Source organism: Drosophila tropicalis, unplaced genomic scaffold (assembly GCF_018151085.1).
Source record: "Drosophila tropicalis isolate 14030-0801.00 unplaced genomic scaffold, ASM1815108v1 contig_443, whole genome shotgun sequence".
In the NCBI taxonomy this organism is placed as follows: Eukaryota; Metazoa; Arthropoda; class Insecta; order Diptera; family Drosophilidae; genus Drosophila; species Drosophila tropicalis.
Genome location: NW_027172907.1, coordinates 3,949,036 through 3,969,674, shown reverse-complemented (window position 1 = coordinate 3,969,674; position 20,639 = coordinate 3,949,036). Strand labels below are relative to the sequence as shown.

The window sequence follows — 20,639 nt, the reverse complement described above, 5'->3', positions numbered from 1 at the left end:
TGGTCTATCGATCGTTCAATCGACCGATAATTGTGTACACTTACGAACTGGATTTTCGAATTGGGATTTGAATTTGAATTTAACCGTGCATTGTGGGCGGGGTGGGGTCGATGGGGGGGCTATCATCTCACTCACTCAACTAGAGAGAGATAAACAGAGAGAAAGAGATATGTATATGCAGAGTTTTCTCCTAGAGCAAAGCTAACGGCGATTTGCTTCTTTTTTTGTTTTCCTTGTGCATTTCGCGTGTTGTCAAGCTGTCAGTATTTTGATCATTAAATGTGTTATCTGTTGATAGGCCATAAGACATTTTATGATATTACTAACATTGTAAATGCGGCGCCCGGGCTGGACTTGTTCAACATGCTCGTCCCGCCAGCATGGGATTAATGTCTCATAAATAGCTTAGTGAATAAAATGTATGTACTGAGAGCCAACGATCGGACGATCTTCCGAACGAACGATCGAACGAACGAACCGATGGATGGATGCGCCGTTATCGTTAAATGTAAATTGTAATTAAAATGGCGAAGATCTAGAAATTGCCAACGCGATTTGCACAAATATTATAGAAAATCTGAACCCGCAGACGACAAGACATCGGGCTAATAAAACGGAACGAGTCTAACGGTCTTTAACCTGGTTAGTTATAGATTGGAATGCAATCGTGAAGAGATTACCCTTTGTCCGCTGATAATGGGGGATCCATCTATCAATTGATACCTATCACAGGAAACAAGTTACAAAATGGATAAAAAGAGCAATTCCATATTTTGTTTTCTCTTTTGCTTTCACACAATTTCCCTTTATCAATTAATATCCATAAAGTTGCATTTTCTTTTCTACTAGACAAACCCCTAAGAACATTTATTTTCCCATATATGTATGTGTGTGTGTGTGTGTGTGTTTGTGTGAAATATATAGTTTTGCCATGCCAAAAAGAGGGAGGAGGCGTCTCTGGTATTTAATCCTTGAAAATACTTTCTCTTCATTTCTCTCAGCCCATTTTTTTTTCTTCTGGTTTTGACTTTGTGAAATTTTCACAGAAGTTAATCCAATTTGCAGTTTTATGATAGAAATCCCGCAAAGTCGTTATCATCTGTGTTGTCCTGAGTGTGTGTGTTTTGAACCCTTTTGCGAAAGTCAGGCAGGAAAGCAAGCGAGGGCAACGCCCACCAATTCTCTCTCTCTCTCTCTCTTTCTCTATCTTGCCATGGCCCAAAAAGAAAGGGGTGTTTTAAACCCATTATATATATATTTATGCATAGGGCTACTGCTAGAGCCCAGCAGATCGGCGACCAGAGAGAGCATAGATTGCGGTTGCGGTTACCTTCTTGGATGAGGGTCAACACCTACAACAAATGGCCCGTCCCGATGTGTGTGTGTGTGTTTCTTTGACAAATTTTCATGCTTTAATTTCAAAGAGTCTGTTTTGCATATGCAGAAAGAGTAATCCCCAGCTGAGCGAACAGATTATCCCTGGCAATTGTTTTGGCTTGATTTTGTTTTGTCCGCTTCCAATCTCCAAGGAAAAAGACCAAAACTAACAATGGGAGGCTCGAGGGATTCAGGGTATCGGCCCCTTTTTGTCCCGAATGCGCTCATTCTCCTCACTCTCCCATCCCACATCCCTCCACTTGGTCACACTTTAATGCGTTCTAATGTATGTGACTTTTGCCGCCGTTTTCAAGTGACTTGCAAAATCTTGTGTTGGCAATGAAAACAAAATCCTTCTTACCCGCACACAAATACCATCGATCGATCCATCCGATCCATCCAATGAGCCAGCCATCCAATCGATCATCAATCACCCGGGAGGGGGGATCAATATAAATATTTTCTGCTGAAATTAGTTCAGAGTTCCAGTTTGAAAACCTACATATATCAGGCCCATAACGATGATTCCGATGATATCGATGATACCGATGGCAAATGTTGTTGTTGTTGTTGTTGTTGCTGCTGCTGCTGCTCTGCTGCCTCTTTTCTATATATGCATACAATAAATTAATTATAAATGCATTAATCACTGACAAAAAATACTTTTTGTTTGCTCGTTTCGTTTCGTTTGGTTGTTGTTGTTTTTTTTGGATTTTTTTTTTTGACAAAATACTGACATGAGTGTTTGCCTCGCTTTGGCGTTTCGTTTCGTTTCGTTCGTCTTGAAGACACAAAAATTTAAAACACGTTTTCGCGCTTATTTCTTCTACCCGTTGACTAATTTATGCGTTCGAGTTCGAATTCACAACTGTTTGTTATTGTTGTTGTTGTTGTTGTCGTTGGATTCAGTTGACTTGAATTGGAACCAATACGACAGAAGTTGGTCTGAAAATAAACGCACACACTCTGCCAGATCTCATGGGTCAATATAAAATAGTTGTTCATCCTTTTGAACTTTCGATTTTGAAATTTTCAATGGGAATCTTCACTCTTGGCAATTCCCGTGTGTTTTGAATGGGGGAAATGGGATGGAATTCGAATGGCCAACAGTTTGAAAACTGTTAATTACATTATGGGTTAGGGTATCTTCCAGTCGGTGTATGCACATGCAGAGACATTCAAGTGAAATCATTCATCTCGCATTTTTTCCCTTGTCCAAATTGTGATTTTGATTGAAAGCCTCCAAATTGATTTCCACCTTGCGGCTTTTTCATACCCTTTGCATGTCGATTTCAGTATATATACACATTTTTTTTTTTCTCTTTTTTTTCTTTATTTTGTTGGCTTTGTTTGGCATGCAAATGAGATCATTGATCTGTTTTTGGTATCGATTTGTTTTTGAAGACGAAAAACTTGAAACCAAATCATATTTGACCCTTAGGGGTCGCCGCCACATGCCAAATAGAAACAGAAACCGAAACCAATACCAATACCAATACCAATACTAATACCAAAATCAAAATCAAAATAGAAACAGAAGACGTAGAAATGTTAATTTTTGACCGAAATGAAAAATGCGCACACTTGTCCATATATAAATTTTTGATTTGCTTGTCCCCGTTCTGAAGTTGATTTTGTTTTTATTTTTCTCTCTTCTAGTTTGTCGATAGCGCGAATTTGAATTTAATCAAATCAAATCAAATTAATTATAACGATCAAAATTTTGTTACTACATACATACATACATATATACTATTTATTTGACTTTTCCCCATAGCGGACAGTGATAAATTGTCAGATCAAACGAATTTTTGTGTTTTTTTTTTTTTTTTTTTTTTTTTTGTCCGCAACAGAAATCTTATTTTGATGGTTTTGAAGCTTTACCTCAAGAGACATAATAATAATCCCACACTTTATGAACTGAACCGGTTCCATTTATGGTGTCTATTGTAAGAAAACTAACCAAAATAGAACAGCTTCCGTCCTGCATTTCCATTTCCATTTCTATTACAATTTTCATTTCCACCATCAAACAAAACGCGAGCTTTGTTCAGCTAAAATATTTCATCTAATTTGTAGTCATAAAGAAGCGATCTCCAGTTGCCCGTTCTCCCAGTCCCCACCGAAGCCCGGTGGGACAATTGTTCATGGTGGGAACCGTCGCACAGTTGACATCACACAACTTTTTCGGACCGATTTCAATGCATAATTGTAACGTCTTTGTTGTTATTATTAACACCTTAAAACCATCCAAAATGAAAACGAGAAGAAGCAGCAGAAGAGACCTAACCAAATGGACCATGAAAATTGCCTATTTGCCTCTGTCTCGGTGTCTCGGTGTCTCTGTCTCTCTCTGTCTGCCGTTGGCGGTTACCCAAAAGGTTTTTAACCTCCCCAAAAGAAAAGCGAAACAAAGCTTCGTCTTTATGGAATTTCGTGAATTTATGCATAATGGACATACATTAAATTCATAACGAAAAAACGAAAAACGAGAAAAAAAAAAAAACGAAGCAACAGCTAAAATGTGAATCTGGAGATGCTGTGAAGAAAGAAGCTCGAGTCTCGGTTTTAGTGGGTCATAAATGGGGAAAGAGAGATTTTTCACAGCTGATTGTGAGAAATGTGCTGTGGTCACTGAATGCCCTAGCACTGTAGCCGCACTTTGGGGCATCACAATTGTGAATCGATCTCAATTGTTATGGATGGCTGAAGGAATACCCTAGAAAACATTGGAAGTATTTCCAGATCCAAGGTCAATAGATATCGTCGGAAAGATCAATAGGTCAGGAGGCAACATCTATTATATAGAACAAGTAAATCTTTATGGCATTATCTTCAATGCAAAACCGTTTCACATCAAGTTTTGGGCCTAAAGTTATAGCTTGGCCTAAACAATACACTATTGGCTAATTCAGAATTGAAACTCATGTTTCTTTCGATTTGTTGCTCTGTGAAAGTAATAAAAAATAAAAGGAAAAAGAGAAGCAGGAAATTCCCCAATATCCAGGATATGCTTAGAACATGGTTTGGTTTTTTGGTTGGTTCGTTTCGGTTTTGTTTCGGTTCGAATCTATGCACCTGTGTGTGCAAGAAGCTCTGGCATAGCAAATCATTTTGAAAGGAATCATATATCTCACTCACAGACACTCTGATGGAGGGTGGTGGAGTGGGTGGGGGGTAGGTAGACTGTGGCACGACGACCAACCGACCCCAAAAGTGCTAAAAAAGAGGCGTTTTAATTTTGAAAATGATGAAAATGTATAAATCACACATATATTCAGAGAAAGAGAGGGGTAAAAAATAAATGTATTTTGGTCGCCTTTTTATATATGTATGAACATATATATTTTGTGGGCTTCTCTTTTTTTTTATTTTTCCAACCAATTTAATGCCGACGAACGAAACGAACAAACGATTGTTTTAAATGTACGCCATTCGGTCTGAACTTGACCCAATGATATTTTCTAGTTGGAGTGTCTCTAACTGCAGCATCAAGAAAGTGGCTTTAACTCTGTGTTTGACAGAGTGGGGAACGGGGGAGGTGAAAAACGGGGGGACTGGAAGTGGAAGTTTTCCCAGGTTAGGTTGCTGCTGGCAGAGGCAGACGCAGAGGCAAAAGCTGACAAATGACTAAGGTCGTCCGTATGAGGCTTTTGTTGTTTTTGGGGCGTTTGCCGTTTGGTTTGTCCGACCGTTTGGGGTCGCCTCTGACTCTATTACACACAGCTGTGCTTGGACGTCATCTCTGACTCTGACTCTAAGTCTGACTTCAACTTCATCTCCATCGCCATCGCCATCGCCACCAAGCAGGTGTTCCGCTAGACAAAAGAACAAGCAACTGCTGAGCAACCGCTGATCAACCGGGCAACCGATCAGCCGAGCATTTGAAGCTGTTGATGCGCACGAATTCCGTTTTTAGTGTTTGGCTGCTGCTGCTTGTTGTTGCAATAAAATTTTAATAAGATTTTTTTTTTTGTTTTTTTTTTTTTTTTTGCTGCTCCTCCTCCCCCTTTTGGTTTTCCTCTTGGTTAGAATTAAAAGTGTGCATCGTAAAAAATCGTGATGCAGAGCTCATCGTTCAACCTGGCAATCGATTGCGAGCTCCATTTTTGTAAATAGCTAAAAACAGACAGAAACGGAGAAACAAAGCACACAAAGGCAACAACAGCAAAAATCAAACTCCGCGCACACATTTTTGTTGTTCAAATGCATTTTATATATATTTTATTTTTATTATTACTATTTGAAGGCTCCCCACATTTGATGCCTATAAACTATTGTTAATGCAAATTGTGCTGAAAACGTTCGAAACACACGGCTAATGACAGTCGGACAGGGTGTGTACGTTTGCTCATCTGTCTTGTGGAAATAAATATAAATAAATAATAATTGCAAAATCAACGTCGCGACGTTTAGTGAGCTTGCCAACCGACCTGACAAAACACTCGTTTGACTTTGCATTTTGCACAAATTCATCCAACTTGGATCCAACTTAATTTGTAACTAATTACTTCGAATGGCCCTTGCTTCGTGTAATTGATTTTATTGGTAAAGAAATTGTTTATCTCGAGAATTAACTAAATGTTTTCCCACAGTGGCGGATCTAGGGCGGGAAATTTGTAACCTAAACTAGGCAAAAGGCTGTTCGGAATGTCCTGTGGTTAAAAATAATTGTCGCAGCAAATATTGTTCAAGGAGACGTTCTAAGTTATAAGTTTCTTTGAAAAAAAACACTGGAAAAGTACAGCATATTGCATACTTTTAGGGGCGAAATTTCAAAAAGAAACAGGATAAAAATAACATTAGAACAATGGTGGTCGACTTCTCCCAAAATCTTTATCCAGATGCACCATTGTACAAGTATTAAACAACAATAGATCGAATTGTTTACAGTTAAAACTTTATTTTTGATTATACACGAAACGATTCTATGAATGGCAGAAAGATTCACATTAAGTTATTGTAATGTCGATCTCATCCAAATAAGAGAAATCAACTAAATCAACTTTAAGCAGCTTTGTATAGTGGGTTTTTAGTTGTTCATCAAAATTAGATCATCATAATAAAGCGTTCTGCACTTTTAGTGCCTAATAACAAGTACAAAACGGAGACCATATGATTGAAATTACGTAATCGGATCAAATGCTGAGATTGCCAATCGAATTTCATGCTCTTTGACCAGAATTTCACAATATCCTGCTGAATAATCACAAAGTTTGTGGTATTTTAGTTAAGTTCAGTCAAAAAGAAAGTTTCCGGGGCTGATTAAGAAACAGAAAGGAATCTATAACCATTATATTGTTTAAAAGAACATTACTTTCTTTAATATCTTATCATTTTTCAATCTATCCTTTTTGTCAGAGACTTCAAAGCATTTGATAACTAACTTCTTACTTAGGCTTAACTGGTCTAATTAAATTAGTTGTCATCAAATATATGAAGTGATTTGCAGAAACATTTTCCCAATATTTCCCTAAGGTGGAAGAACAATTATTCTGCCTGGAATTCTTTAATTTCTTGAACATATAAATTTTGGCTAATGGACATTTCAGTCGCAATTAATACGGCATTTTAACTGCTGGTTAGCTGCTGTCGCTGTCGCTGCCGACTTAATCTTCATCTGTTTTAACTCTGTTTGACCCTCACGCTTGGTCACTCAATTAGCTGCCCACACACAATGTTTCCCATTCGTCTCGACTACCAGATGTTGTGGGACCTCACCCCACCCCCATTTAATGTATCTTTTTTTTACGTTTGTTACCAGCCGTCAACACCAAACTCTTCTCATTCACTCACTTACTGAGGGGGTGTGGCCCACAAAAGGGAATCATTAAAATTGAGAGCTCAAAGAAGAAAAAAACAGAAACAGAAACAGAGACGAGAAACCTGACTAAGCCAAAGACTTGTGCATCAAAAAATTTGTTGAAGAGCGTGTGTCGCAGCTTAAAAAAAAAATAACTAGAGACAGAAAACCATTGTCGAAACGAAACAACCTAAACAAGCAATAATATTTGCCAAAAGGGAAAAGGGAAAATGCACGAGAACCAAAGGAAAATAGGAATTTTTGCGCATTTAGGGCGCTCACGCATGTAATTAGGAATCAGGGGAAACGCATGCCAAACATCAGATCAATATGCATTCAAAAGCCATACACTCAGTGATCACTGATCCCAGCCGATCCGAGGCTAAGCCGTGTGTGTTTGGTGCGTGTGTATTTAGTAAAGTCGAGGGATTTGAAAACCACAGATTCAGTGAGACATAGGTTGACATAGAGCAAGAGAGAGAGAGAGAGAGAGAGAGAGAGAGACAGAGAGAGAGAGAGAGAGAGAGAGAAAGAGAGCCAAAGGCTTATTTAAATATGCCATTTGGTATTTGCTTGTCAGTTAAGTCTTGTCACATGTCAACACTTACAAGACAATTTCCCGGCAATGCCAAGGAAAAACTTCCTGCCTCATCCACTCTTATGTCTGCTGTCGGACTTGACTTGGGAAATTTTGTAACATTAAAGTTAGGACAACATATGGTATGATGGACCCCAGATCCATGAAAATTTCATGCTCACTTAACAACCGAAAAACACACACACACACACACACACAAAACAAACATGAAAACAGGAGTACATCAATATCAAAGGATATTGATACAGTCATTAGGCGATCCTCCCTCTCATTCGACCTTAATTATGTAGAAAATTGCCCAATATTAGGCTGTCATCGTCATTTAGCTTGTACAGGAAGTAAAAGTATTATTATCATCATCATTGGCATCGACATCGGCATCGGCATCGGCATCATCATCATCATCCATGTAGGTCTCGTCATCTGGTTTCAGTTTCGTTGTTGAGGTAATCTCCTAAAACCTCAATTTGATTAATATTTTCAAGATTATTCATAGACCACAAAAGAGGCAGCTTCTTGTTAATGAGACATGGAGCTGGCTATCTGATGAGTCGAAGTTTTATTTGGCTGAGGTCATTTGATGAATTTATCATATCATAATAAATAATCCAACAAAACAGACAAAAAGGGGGCGTTTGGCCGTCTAACACCTGCGTATTAGAAAAGCAGTATTGGAAAAAAAAGAGAAAAATTTCCGTGTTCCTTCACCGTTTGTAAATTTTATTAACTTTGTTATACATAATTTTTCTACTTTTCCCTTTTCTGTTTCTCTTGTAGAGTAATAAATCAAAATTGTATATCTCTGGCGTGGGAATTGATTGAAATAATCAAATGTAACGAAATCTATCTATCTTCAGCAGCCGCAAAACAGAAAACACAACTCAAGACAAAACAAAGGCAGCTAATCAATTAAAATCTGTTATCATTGTGGGGCATCTCACAATCAATGGAAAGAAGCACATACAATAATTTAACCTTTTTTTCCCCCTTTCCTTTTTGGCTCTGACTTTGGGTTTTTGTGATATTGAAAGTGAATCACGAGTTTGTTGTAGCCCAATTCAAAACAATCATAACAAGTTGGTAACTTGTTAATCCTTCAATGATCGACAAGAGTGATACCAATTAAATAGAAGGAAACATTTTGCTGGCAATCAAGGACAATCATTTGGCCATAACAATTGCAATTAAGAATATCTTAAAGATTATTATGCTATCTATACAAGTAAAATCTTCCGTGTATTTCGATACATAAAGGTACTTATGGTCCATTAACTTTAATCTTAGATCTTAGATTTATCGACATGTATACGTAATGCCAATATTATACAGATAGATTTAATTGACATTTATTTATAGCAGTTGGTATTAGGCAATCAATGCAAAGTTTTCATTATAATAAACTGAATTTATGACTAATTTGTAGGAAATACAATTAATAATGGGCTGAGTAACTCTAAGATAAATGACAGACAGTTGAAATTGCTCGTCTCATTTCTAGTAATATGTTTAGTCTCTTTCTAACTTAATATTTTCCATCTTAAATAACAATTAGTATATATGTATTTGTGGAAACAAATATTAATATGCCCTAACACTTCTGTTTGAAATGTTCTTAATAAAAAAAATTTATTACTAACTTCTTCGACATGAGGGAAATAATTATTCTAGAATTCAAATTTTGAAATTTTCCCATATTTTCTCTAGTCAATTTCAGAGTTTTCCTATTGACAGTGTAATAAACCATTTTTTTAGGTTTATTTTCCGATTTTATTCAGTTATTTCTCAATTCAATCGATTATAGAATATTTTCAAAATGAAGGAAAAGTTAAAGATCTAATTTCCAGCTAAAGTGACATCGTCTATTCAAATACAGTTGACATCATTAAAACTGATAAGAAACTTCTTTCTTTTGCGGAAAAGGATGTCCTTAATCTCAGTGGGATCTTTTAAGGATTTGCTTTTACACACGTTTAATGGGCAACTATTTTCTTAACTTTCTTTTTGTTTGATTGGAAATCCAATTACAGATCATTGACAGTTCCATATCTGGGGAGATAAAGAGAGCGAGAGCGAGGTCGCATTTGCGAGAGTAAGAGTGTTGAGGAGGGCATTGGGAATCATCAATCAATTGGCATCGTTTCCATCTGGACAGGCAATGCAAAATTATATCATGTGTTAAAACGTTATGACGGATCATCGGAGAGGTGTAAAGTGTCGTTGGACCTTTCTTCCTCTTCAACTTCAATTTCGTTTCGCGTGTTGCTTTTGTTTCTCTGTCTCTCTTTTTTTTTTTTGCACAGCTTGACTTTATGGTTCCTCCTTCGTTTTTGACGATTTTTTTTAGTGTTCACTCCAGCCATTACTCATCCATTGCGATTAAAGCGATTTCCGCCTCAATCAAAATCAAAACTCAAACAAAACAAACAAACAAACAAAATTTCATATCTTTCAACCAAACAAAAGGATCGTTGAGCATTTGTCTCTCTCTTTCTCTCTCTATCTTTCAGCTCTTCCGCTCGGATCTCTCTGGTATATCAACTGTCGTCGATCCATACAAATTCCCTCCGATTGTTATTATAAATTAGCTCAAAACTCTCCAAGGCCATCAATCATTTCAACAATCCGATGGAGAGGGGGGAGGGGAGGGGTGGGGAGACAGAGAGGACAAAACGAGGCCCACAGAGACCCAGCCTACAGTTCGTTAAACTGCTGCCTTCAGTTTTGGGCTGGACATCAAACAAGCAACCTGCATCTCATCTTGAAAACTTCATCGCTAGACTTAATTGACTAAAAACAAAAAAGAGAGAAGAAAAAATCAAATGTTTTATCTATCTTTATGCTGTCAAAGGCTTTAATATCATCTTCTGTGACTATCAATTGTTTTGGCATCTCTGAGTTATCTTTTTAATTTCAGGCTCTCTCGACTCGAACGGACCCGGGTCAAAGTTGAGAGTGCACACATGGCTGCAATGGGATGGATGCTGTTGCCGATGCTGATGCTGATGCTCATCCATGTCGCGTGTTTCATTAGGAGGCGACAAACCAACAACCTCAGATTTCTAGCAATGATCACAGTGTGGCAAAGAGACTGAGGCTGGGGCAGAGTCTGTGCCACAGACTGAGGCCAGCACACATATTGTGACCTCAAAAATTGCGCAAAAAATAACGAACGTGTGGTAAAAGCGTCGCCAACAACAACCACCACCACTACCACCACCAAGTGAGCTGAAAACTCTCTGCCAGGGTCCAGTCCAGCAGCCAGCTCAGAGTCTCCTCCTTCACCTCCCAGATATTTTTTGTTTTTGTTTCGGTTTTTTGCGACGTGCCACACCTGTTTCATGTAGTCTCAGAGGCGAGGAGACCAAGAACCAGACAGACAACATACACTGAGCGAAACTTTAGGTCACAAAGAAAGTGTTTTAATAATTCAAAAGAAGAGAAACAACTTCTCAGTCGAACTAACAGTTATTATTTGATTGACAAAATAATGCAATTAATATAATTTGTTGAAATCGCTAAAGGATAACAATTTCAAGCATCTCTTAATCAAAGTCATTACCCACGATTTAAACTCTTGATATCTTCTCTCTCATGAAGAGAGAAAAGGTTCATCTTTATGATGTGTTGAATTTAAAATCCTGAAAACGATTCACCTCTTTGGCTAATTTAATTGAAATTGTGAGAATTTTTTTTTTTTTAAGTGTGGCCCCGGATTTTAGTTGTGAGAATTTTTTCTTTTGCGGTTGGCCACAAAATTTTTGGTCGATCTCTAAACACTGACCTTAGGCACAGACCTGGGCAGCGGCAGAGATAGAGGAAGATGCTAAGGCAGAGGCAGAGGCAGAGGCAGTGGCAGAGTCTCTGGGAGTCGTCTGGCTAACGCATTTCTGATAATGATGGCCTGCATTAACCGTTAGTCCACAAGCTGCTACAACAAGCACTGGCAATCAGTGGACATTTTCAGATTTTTCCTTCGTTTTGCTGGTTGCTGGTGTTGACGGTGTTGATGTTGCTGATGTTACTGATGTTGCTGGTGTTGCTTGTGTTGCTAGTGTTGCTGCTGTTTGTGGGAAATGGTTTTTGGCTAACAAAGTTTTGTCAGCCCAACGCTTTCACTCTCAGTCCTCTGCCTGCCTCCAATACACCCCCTCAAAATGCCTTTGCCAGTGCCTCATATATGACAGCACAACAATTTGAACTTGTCAAGTGCAATCAGTTTTCCTTTCATTTAGCCAACTGACATTTACTTTGATGCCTCATGTCCAGCCGTCGTTTGTGGCTAATGTTGCAGTTGCCGCAGTCCTCGTCGTCGTTGTTGTCTCTGTGAGTGCAATTATCAAAAAGCGTGCAGCATTTCAACAGCAGGGAGAGGGTCGAGGGTTCGAGGGAGCAGCAAAAGCTGAAAAGTTGTCCACACATTGTCACTAATTACGCCTCATTATAGTGACCAAAGTGTAACATGTTGTCAGCTTTGGAGGACACCAGCGAACCCGACGAGTGGCAACAATTACAAGCTGCAACATGAGACCTACATAGATGCAGTTTAACAATAAAACAGAACGAAGGATTTCATACACTAGCTTGCAATACTACTACTTAAAGTTCAATTCACTTTATCCTTTACCTAATTTAGCTTAAACGTTAAGCACTGGATGAATCCTGGATTCCCGAAGACTCCACTTCAGCTATGTATATATCACATGGATCAAAGGGAAAGGATTCCTTTAATTTGCAGCCAAGTCAATTGGGTAAGCTTTATACCCATTCTGTTACCTTAAGCGACTCGTGTCGCTCACACAGATCTCGAGACTTGAGACAGGCAGGCATCTAAACACCTGACACTATCTAGTTGGCGGCGCTACATTTGTGGATACCAAACACGTTGTCTGTCCGGCTGGCGGCTTGTCGGCTTGTCATTTACCACCGACGTTCATCTGAAAGAGTGACCATTTTTGGCCGCATCACTGGCCAGCCGAGCATCGAAAGTGCAGCATAGAGTGCATACCGTGCGATAATAGATTTTTGTTTTCTTGCTTCGAGTGGCTCAAACAATTAAATTCTTTAACCTGTTGTTGTTGTTGTTGTACATAGTTGCGCTTGTGTTTTCCTTAACGAAACTCGAAATGTCAATTTTCGGTTAAATGTAATTAGCTTCATCGATAGATCAACTGAGTGGATGAGGTGCGAGAGGGGGGTAAAAATTAAGAAACAAAACTCCCATCAACCATTGAGAAATCATGAATACTCACACTTGAATAATGTTAAGTTGTTTCTTTTACAAGAGAAAAACACTTGACGAACTACAACTCAGTTGTTGTTGTTGTTAAAGTCGAGTAAGAAGAAGACAAATCCAATGACGAAGACTCAAACGTTGAGTCGTTCAAAGTTCGTGTCAACATCATCAATTTTGATCAATATGCTCCTTTGCCTTGGGGGCCCGATCGTGTTTTCGAGTTCGGCAATCGTCAACGTCAAAAACTAGAGACAGAGATAAACATAAATATAAAATGAAACACACACACAGAGAGACAGAGAGAGAGAGAGAGAGAGACAGAGATTGAGAAAGAGATAGAAAGTAACTGAGTAAGAAAATATGGAAAATTACAATTATTAGGCATTTGTGGCTTGTTTGTTTATTGAAGTTATACTTATGCCTCTTATACTAAATGATACATCAATCGTTTGAATAGAGCGATCGAGCAACGATCCAGCGTTCAACGATTTAGTGATCGTTCAATTGATGATGGCTGAAGCTGAAGCTAAAGCTGAACTGAGCTCAGTTTCAAGATGAATGAAAATTACTGCAAACGACTGGACTGGAGTCATGCTTGATCATCAAAATATCCGATCATTGGAACATGATCACTTTCTTTTGCGCCTCATCCATTTGTAGGTGCTGTTAGGTGACATGTGTGTGTGTCTGTGTGTCTGTGTGTGTGTGTGTGTGCCCAGTTCAGTTTAGTTCACCCAACTCAACTGCAACTCAAACTCCAACTCCAACTACAAGTCAAAATCAAGTCTCAGCATCTTGACCTAGCTTGGCACATAAGCAATTACGATCTTGATCATGATCTTCATCTTCATTTTGGTATTTTTTTCTTTCTTATTTTTGTTTTTTTTTTCTCCTCATCTTCATCATGATCAATGTCCAAGTTCAGCAAGTAGAAGCGCCCTAAGGCTCTAGAAAAGGCGACCCTGTTTAAGTTTTGTTTTGTAGATTTTTTATAAAAACTCATTATAATGTCTTACAAACTGCACTTGTATCAAGTGGGATTTCTTGATTGTCGGCAAAATGCACTGACAGAAAGAAGCCAGCTAGTTTATATAATCAATCAATTGAATCCCAGTAAGTCTATGTCTATGGTTTTTTCCAGTGTACTCTACTGCTATGATCTTTTGGCTGCTCCTTTTCTTGGGTCTCTGCTGTGTCTTGAATTCGCTGCTTACGCTCCCATGAGTTTGTGGCAGAAGGAGAATGAAGTGGAGGAGTTGGTGGTGGTGGTGGTGGTGGCAGATGAGATGGAGGAAGCTCACATAGTTCGCTGCTCGCGATCATAACATGACCTTTTGACTGGCAGTGATTTCAACGCCCACGCGTTTTTTATGTGCACATGTATACGTACGTAAGTATGTATGGATGTGTGTATATGTATGTTTATTGTGAGTATTGTGTGTAGTGTATATAGTGTAGTCTAGTGTATAAAGTGCAGACCTCTTCGCCTCATACAACTGGGCAACTGGGCGCTCTCTTATTGTGGTGGTGTTGTTGTGGTTGCTGTTATGGGTATTTCTTTGTGGAAAATGGGTTATGAGATATTTCTTTTGGCTTTTTCTATTTGACCATGGGAAATAAATTTGGAGTTTGGAGTTGTTTTCGCCGGTTCGTTGGTTGGTTGGTTGGTTGGTTCGCTCCTCGCCTTAATCGAGTTTTATTGCGAAGGACGTTTTACACCTACGCTAGCCGGAAGGTTAGCACAGAAACTTGTTGCGTTCCTTCTTTCCGTTTTTTTTTTCGTGTGCGGTAATTGAACTTCCAGCGAACCGAAAATAGAAAAACAAAAATCAATAAGACAGCTATTAACTTAGCGATGATAGTCCCTCCCCCCTCATACGAAACCCTTCCGAACATAATTTATTCAATGTGTGTGTGTGTGTTTATTTTTAACCCACTGCCCCTAGTGGGTGATGGGTGTAACTTTAGTTTGTTTGCCCTGTAGTCAAGGTAACGCGACCAGCCCCAAAATAAAGCTCCTGCACATTCCCATGCACACCAAAAACTTTGCAAAGTAAAGGAATGCTTTTCTCCTGACTTTGGTTAGTAAGTGCCCGAATTTTGTCAAGTCAAGTTGTATGTAATGAAAGCATGATTACGGGACCAGAGGCCAGACAAACGCATCGCTTACTGGACTTGAAGAAACAGCAATGGGCTAAGGAGCGAGGTAAATTGAGCCAATTAAGAGTGGCAGAGAACTCATAGTTTTAGATCTAATTGCAACTGCTTGCAGAGGAAATTGCCCGCATGGACGAGATGTATCATCATCAGCATACTTCCTCCACATCGCACCACAAAATTGAGCGCACTTCGATACGGACTTTCTATTCTAATTTAGACCTGACATCGAATCAGACTTCTAGCCATTCGAGGGGGCCGCTGCTGCAGCCTCAGGCACAGTCGCAGCCGCAGGAGTATATGAATCAATTGGAGCGTTATATAGAAGACTTGGATAATGAAGCCGATGCTGATTATGAGGACGACGATTCGTTGGTATATAGACGAGCGGGCAGGAGGGGTAGTTATGCAACGGGCATGTCATCCAGACAAAGGTATATCGAACTAATGCCACCACAGGCCACCTCCCTGCAAACGGCCAAGGGACGCATGCAACATCATTCACAGAGACTGAGGAGTCCCAGTTTGCCAGCCATAAGGCACCAACAGCAGCAGCAACAGCAACAGCAACAACAAAAACTTCCCAATGGAGGCAAATGCCAAACAAGCATTGATCCCGGCAACCAACCAACGTTGGCAAATCGATTAAACAACAACAATCAGGCAAGTCAACCGTCGGCTCCTGTTCAAGTTATTGGTTGCCAGGAGCCAGAGGATACTTCCGGCTATCTGAGCGACACGCCCAAGAATACACATACCCCCGATATTTGGTATAACGATGGGGCTAGTCAAAATGAGAGCATTAGTGGAATGGGAAGCGCCAGTATGGCAGAGGAATCAAGTGCAGCGGGAATGGGTGTAGGCATCGGCATGGGTTTGGGTGGTGGAGTGGGTGTTGGTAGGTGTCGTCGTCTTAGGCAACCTCCCGCTCAGCCGCCTCCAGCAAAGTTGGTTATAATCAGGGGAAGACATGGCGAAGACGGTGGTTACCTGGCCGATGGGTAAGTCTATATATTTCTCTCTCTCTCTCCCTTTCTCTGAACCCTCTCAATTTGAAAACATGGCTCTGTTTTTTATGGTTTTCAGCTCGTATTACCCACCACCAAGTTCATCGAACCTAAGTCGCGATATCTCCTCTTCAAATACATATCAAGTGCAAGGAGATTTCTATGAACGGGAAAGGGCACGCTGGGCCACCTATAACAATATGCAACAGCAGGCTGTGCCGCCACCTGGCTGGTTAAGTCGCGGTGGCAAGGATAGCGAAGATGATATACAATCACTGCAATCCTCCTCCACCTACTTACGTGGACAGAATGCACCCCTTGATGCCCATACGCTGCAGGAACGCATCGATAAGCGTCGTCGGGCCGCCGAGTATCACAACGCGATCAAAAAGCAATTGCACGAACGGGAGCTAATACGAAAATGGGAACTGGAGCGTCATCGCCAGGAAGAGCAAATGGAGGAGGATCGTCTCAGGCGGCAAAAGCAAATGGAGATAGAACGTCTGGAGTTTGAGCGAAGGCAGGCTCTGGAGCGGGAGGAAGCCCAAAAGAAGAAACAGCAGGTGATGCTTGATGCCATAGCTAAGGCTGAAGTAGCAGCTCAAAAAGAGAAACAAAAGAAGCGCAAGAATCGCGAAGAAGTCAAGGCCAAGACCACCACCAAGCCGGAGCTTCTGAGAGTGCAGTCTGTAGAGGAAGACGAAGATGACGACCAAGAGGACGTCCAAAGGAAGGACGGAGACATCGATGAAACTAACTCGCCCACGCCAAGAGAGAAGCCTCCGCAACAGCCTCAGAGTCAGCCTCAGAACCAGCATCAGAGCCAGCCTCAGAGTCAGCCACAGGCTCAGCCCACTGTGGTAACGGAGGAAAAAGTATTGATAGGGACTCCCATCAATTTACGTCGGACAATAACTAAACCTATCAAGGTAGCCGCAAAGGATATTTCCCCATCAGAGGAGAGTCAAGCAGGATGCTCGCCCCAAGCCAGTTTCCTTAATGAAGATAAGGAGAATTTGGCTCTTTTAATGCAACCGGCTACCCTAATACCGTTACCGGTAACATCGGATATATTTGGACTACAGAATGCCATAGGAAATCTTCAAATTGCCACATATTTTGTGCAACAATCACAGCCTCCATCGCAGCAGGGGATGAAAGCTCCCCAAACGGGTGAACCACTCTCCTATTCAAAGGCTACAAATACACAAAGAACAGAAGCAACCTCCATTTATACTGAAGACGGTTATCAGGCGGAGAAAGAGGAGGAGGAGGAGGAAGCTGTGGCACAGACACCATTTAGTGCCTCCTGCTGCTTTTCACCCGACTCCCTGGACGTGGACGAGCAAAACAAGCTAGCTTTGATTCCCCTAAAGACTCCAATTCATCTAACAGGAGCCACACAAGATGTTGAACAGAAATCCCATGATCTGACAGACAAACAGCGTAAAGAATCCTTTCACACTGATGTGGAAACGCAAACGGAATTGCCACTCAATTGTGATTTGTGCCTGTTTCACGACAATTTTTATAAGGTTTTACTCAAACGGGAAGTCTCAACGACCACAACGACTCAAACATCAAAGACTCAGACTCAACCTGCACAGGAATCTGCAGCGGAAAAGGATCAGGATCATGAGACAACCACCACCACAACAACGACCACCACGACCACCTTCAAGGCCAAGAGCAAGGATAAAGAGCTGAAGGAGAAAGAGCGAAAGAAGCATTCGTCCAAGGATAAAGAGGCCCACAAGATGGATGATCGCCCCAAGTGGGGTGTTAATCGTCCGATGGTTCAATATGTTAAGGCCAGCGATCGAGATCCGTTCTGTTTGCGGAAAAAAAGAATCACATTAGCACCGCCAATGGCTCTAAGCCGCCCCGCTCCCAATCGATGGACTCTCGCCTTGATAGTGTCACCATTGAAGATCAAGAGGTTAACTCTACCCTATCGGTCGATCACCATGACGATGAGGAAGCCGAAGAGGGTTTCCTACTAAAGGCACGCAATGTCTGCACCGAAATACTGCCCATTAAGACCGATGAGAAGGGTCGCATATTTCTGAATTTTCGCGAGGCTAGCGCCATTATGAACGAGGATGAGATCAAGGATAAGTTGAGGCAAAAATATTTCAATTTCGGGCGAATCCTGCCCAGACGTAGCTGGGCATCGGCCACCCAACACGGTCTGCCCTTCAGTAGTGCCACAGCAGCAGCAGCGGCGGCCATAACAACATCTCCACCCCAGGCAATTGTCGGGGACTTGGCTGACGATTAAGTCAGTTGCATACATATCCCTATAGATAACCATATAGTATGGTATAGTATTTTTTTTTTTTTTTTTTGTTTGTGTGTGTACCTAAATGTAGTGTAGTAGGCACCACCAACCAATCCATTTATAAGCGACTGTAAACCCTTTTACATAAATATACAAAATTTATATCTCTCTCTTTCTCTGATGCACTCGAAAAACCGCCTGACGACTACGACTCTGTTTAGTAGGGTGTGGGTGGGGGGTGGAGGTGGGGGGTGTAGCAGCTTAAAGTTATTCCCCAATTTGGTTGCCTAGTGTCATCGTTGTGTTGGGTACCAACATCTATTAGCAACATTGTTGCTAGGCCTTTTTACCCTGACACTGGGCACTGAAAGCAACAAATCACAAATATGTTGCCACATTGTTCACGGTAGGAGCTTGGTTTCAGCCCAAAACTCCAAAAGCCATCTAAAAGCCGACCATCCGACCGTCCGCCCGCTTTGGTTTGAAGTTCATCACACACACACACACACACACACACACACAATGTGTGTGTGTGCTTTGTTGTTGTGTGTTACACTTTCACAGAACTCAAAATGTCGTATTTCACGCATTTTTACGATCGTTCGCGTAAATTTATGCGAAAAATCATAAATTAACAGACATAAGCTCAAATACAACAACGGCAACAACAACAACTGCAATAACAACAAAAACAAAACAAATATTTTATGTCTGTAAAAGGGGCGTAGTCGGAGCCCCAAGTGGGCGCTGCATATTTCTGTTAATTAACGCATTTTGTGCGTTGTTGTTGTTGCTGTTGTTGTCCGTTGTCTGGTTGTAACTATGGGATTTTGTTTTTTGTTTTGTCGGAATTCAAGCTAGTTTGAGTCCATGTACATAGGTAATCGTAGGTAGATAGATATATGTACATGTATATGTAACTTAGGTCGCGATAGCCGCCGCGGTGCAACAACAATGCCAACATTGAGGAATTAATTGCATGCTTATGCAAGTTTTCTAGCTCCCTCAGAGGAATGAAGTCAAGGAGAGGTCTCTGGCGAATCTCTCTCTCTCTCTCTCTCTCTCCTCCCACCACCACCCACTTTGTATCTATTTGCAACACTCGACAACAAGTTCAATGCCTTGGGTGTATTAAAATTGACCTTAAGTTCTATGCGCTTTTGCATGGGGTTAAACAAAAACACAATGGTAAGTACAGAAAACCGTTCTCATTCGTGTTCTAGTTTCGCGTCACACGAAAAAGCAAAAACAAAAAGAAAAATGAAAATTGCATGTTGAATTTGGCGCTTTTTTTCTTTTTTGCATTTAGTTGTTATGGCCTGCAGGCGAACTACACTGAAATTGCAACTTCCAATGTCATGTGAGGTGGCGTCAAATGTTGTCGGTTGTCTGTCAGTCAGTCCGTCACCTTGAGCGTATGCCAAATTCAGTGATTAATGACGTCTTTTGGTTACCAAAACTTTGAGAGATGTTAGACTGATTTGACAAAGGATCAACTAAACAGAAATCAATGTATACTATGTTTTGAAGAGAGAGAGATAGAGCTTGAGATATTCATATGGAAAGGATAATAAATAGAGGTATAAACTCAATACTATCCTATTTTATGTGGATATTTGATGGATGGTTGCATAAAATATATAACGATTTTTGTTAATATTGGGATTTTTCATTAATCTTAAGTTTCATCTTTAATTTCAAGGACTTTACAACTTGGATATTATTTTCAACTTGATTTTTGGAAATACTGACATCGAATGAAATAAACTCGTGATTTTAAGGTTTATTTAGAACATTTTCGACTGGAAGTTTGGATATTCCTTTGCTGTAATAACAGTCACACGACGACAAAGATTCAAATAATGAAATCTCTTAAAAACAGATTTCATTATCGGACAGGATTTGAAAAATGATTTGATTCGAGATTGGCTAATTAAAGAAATTCTGATGCATAAGACGATTTTGGACAGAGTAGAATAGAAAATTCTCACATTTCGCAAAATGAAATTCATTTTTCGGAGCAACCTAGGCCTTTTTTGCTAATGGCTTTTGCTACTGCTAGCCAATTATTCACGATGTCATCTCTGAAAGGTGCTGGATTTGGTATTGTGAATCAACCGCTAACCCGTTAATGAAATCAATGAGAAAAACCCTCTTGAACTATTAAAGTGACAGACGGAACC

At 40.3% G+C, this 20,639-nt stretch overlaps 1 protein-coding gene across 1 annotated transcript; it reads left to right on the top strand.

Moving 5' to 3' along the window:
• The first annotated feature begins 15,124 nt into the window (after positions 1-15,124).
• LOC137574224 (uncharacterized) lies at positions 15,125-18,456 on the top strand. The gene is given in 5 exon segments (XM_068286395.1): positions 15,125-15,217; positions 15,284-16,169; positions 16,255-16,897; positions 16,967-18,014; positions 18,017-18,456. Coding segments are annotated over 5 exon segments (3,093 nt in total). The 5' UTR covers positions 15,125-15,141.
• The last annotated feature ends 2,183 nt before the right edge of the window (positions 18,457-20,639 follow it).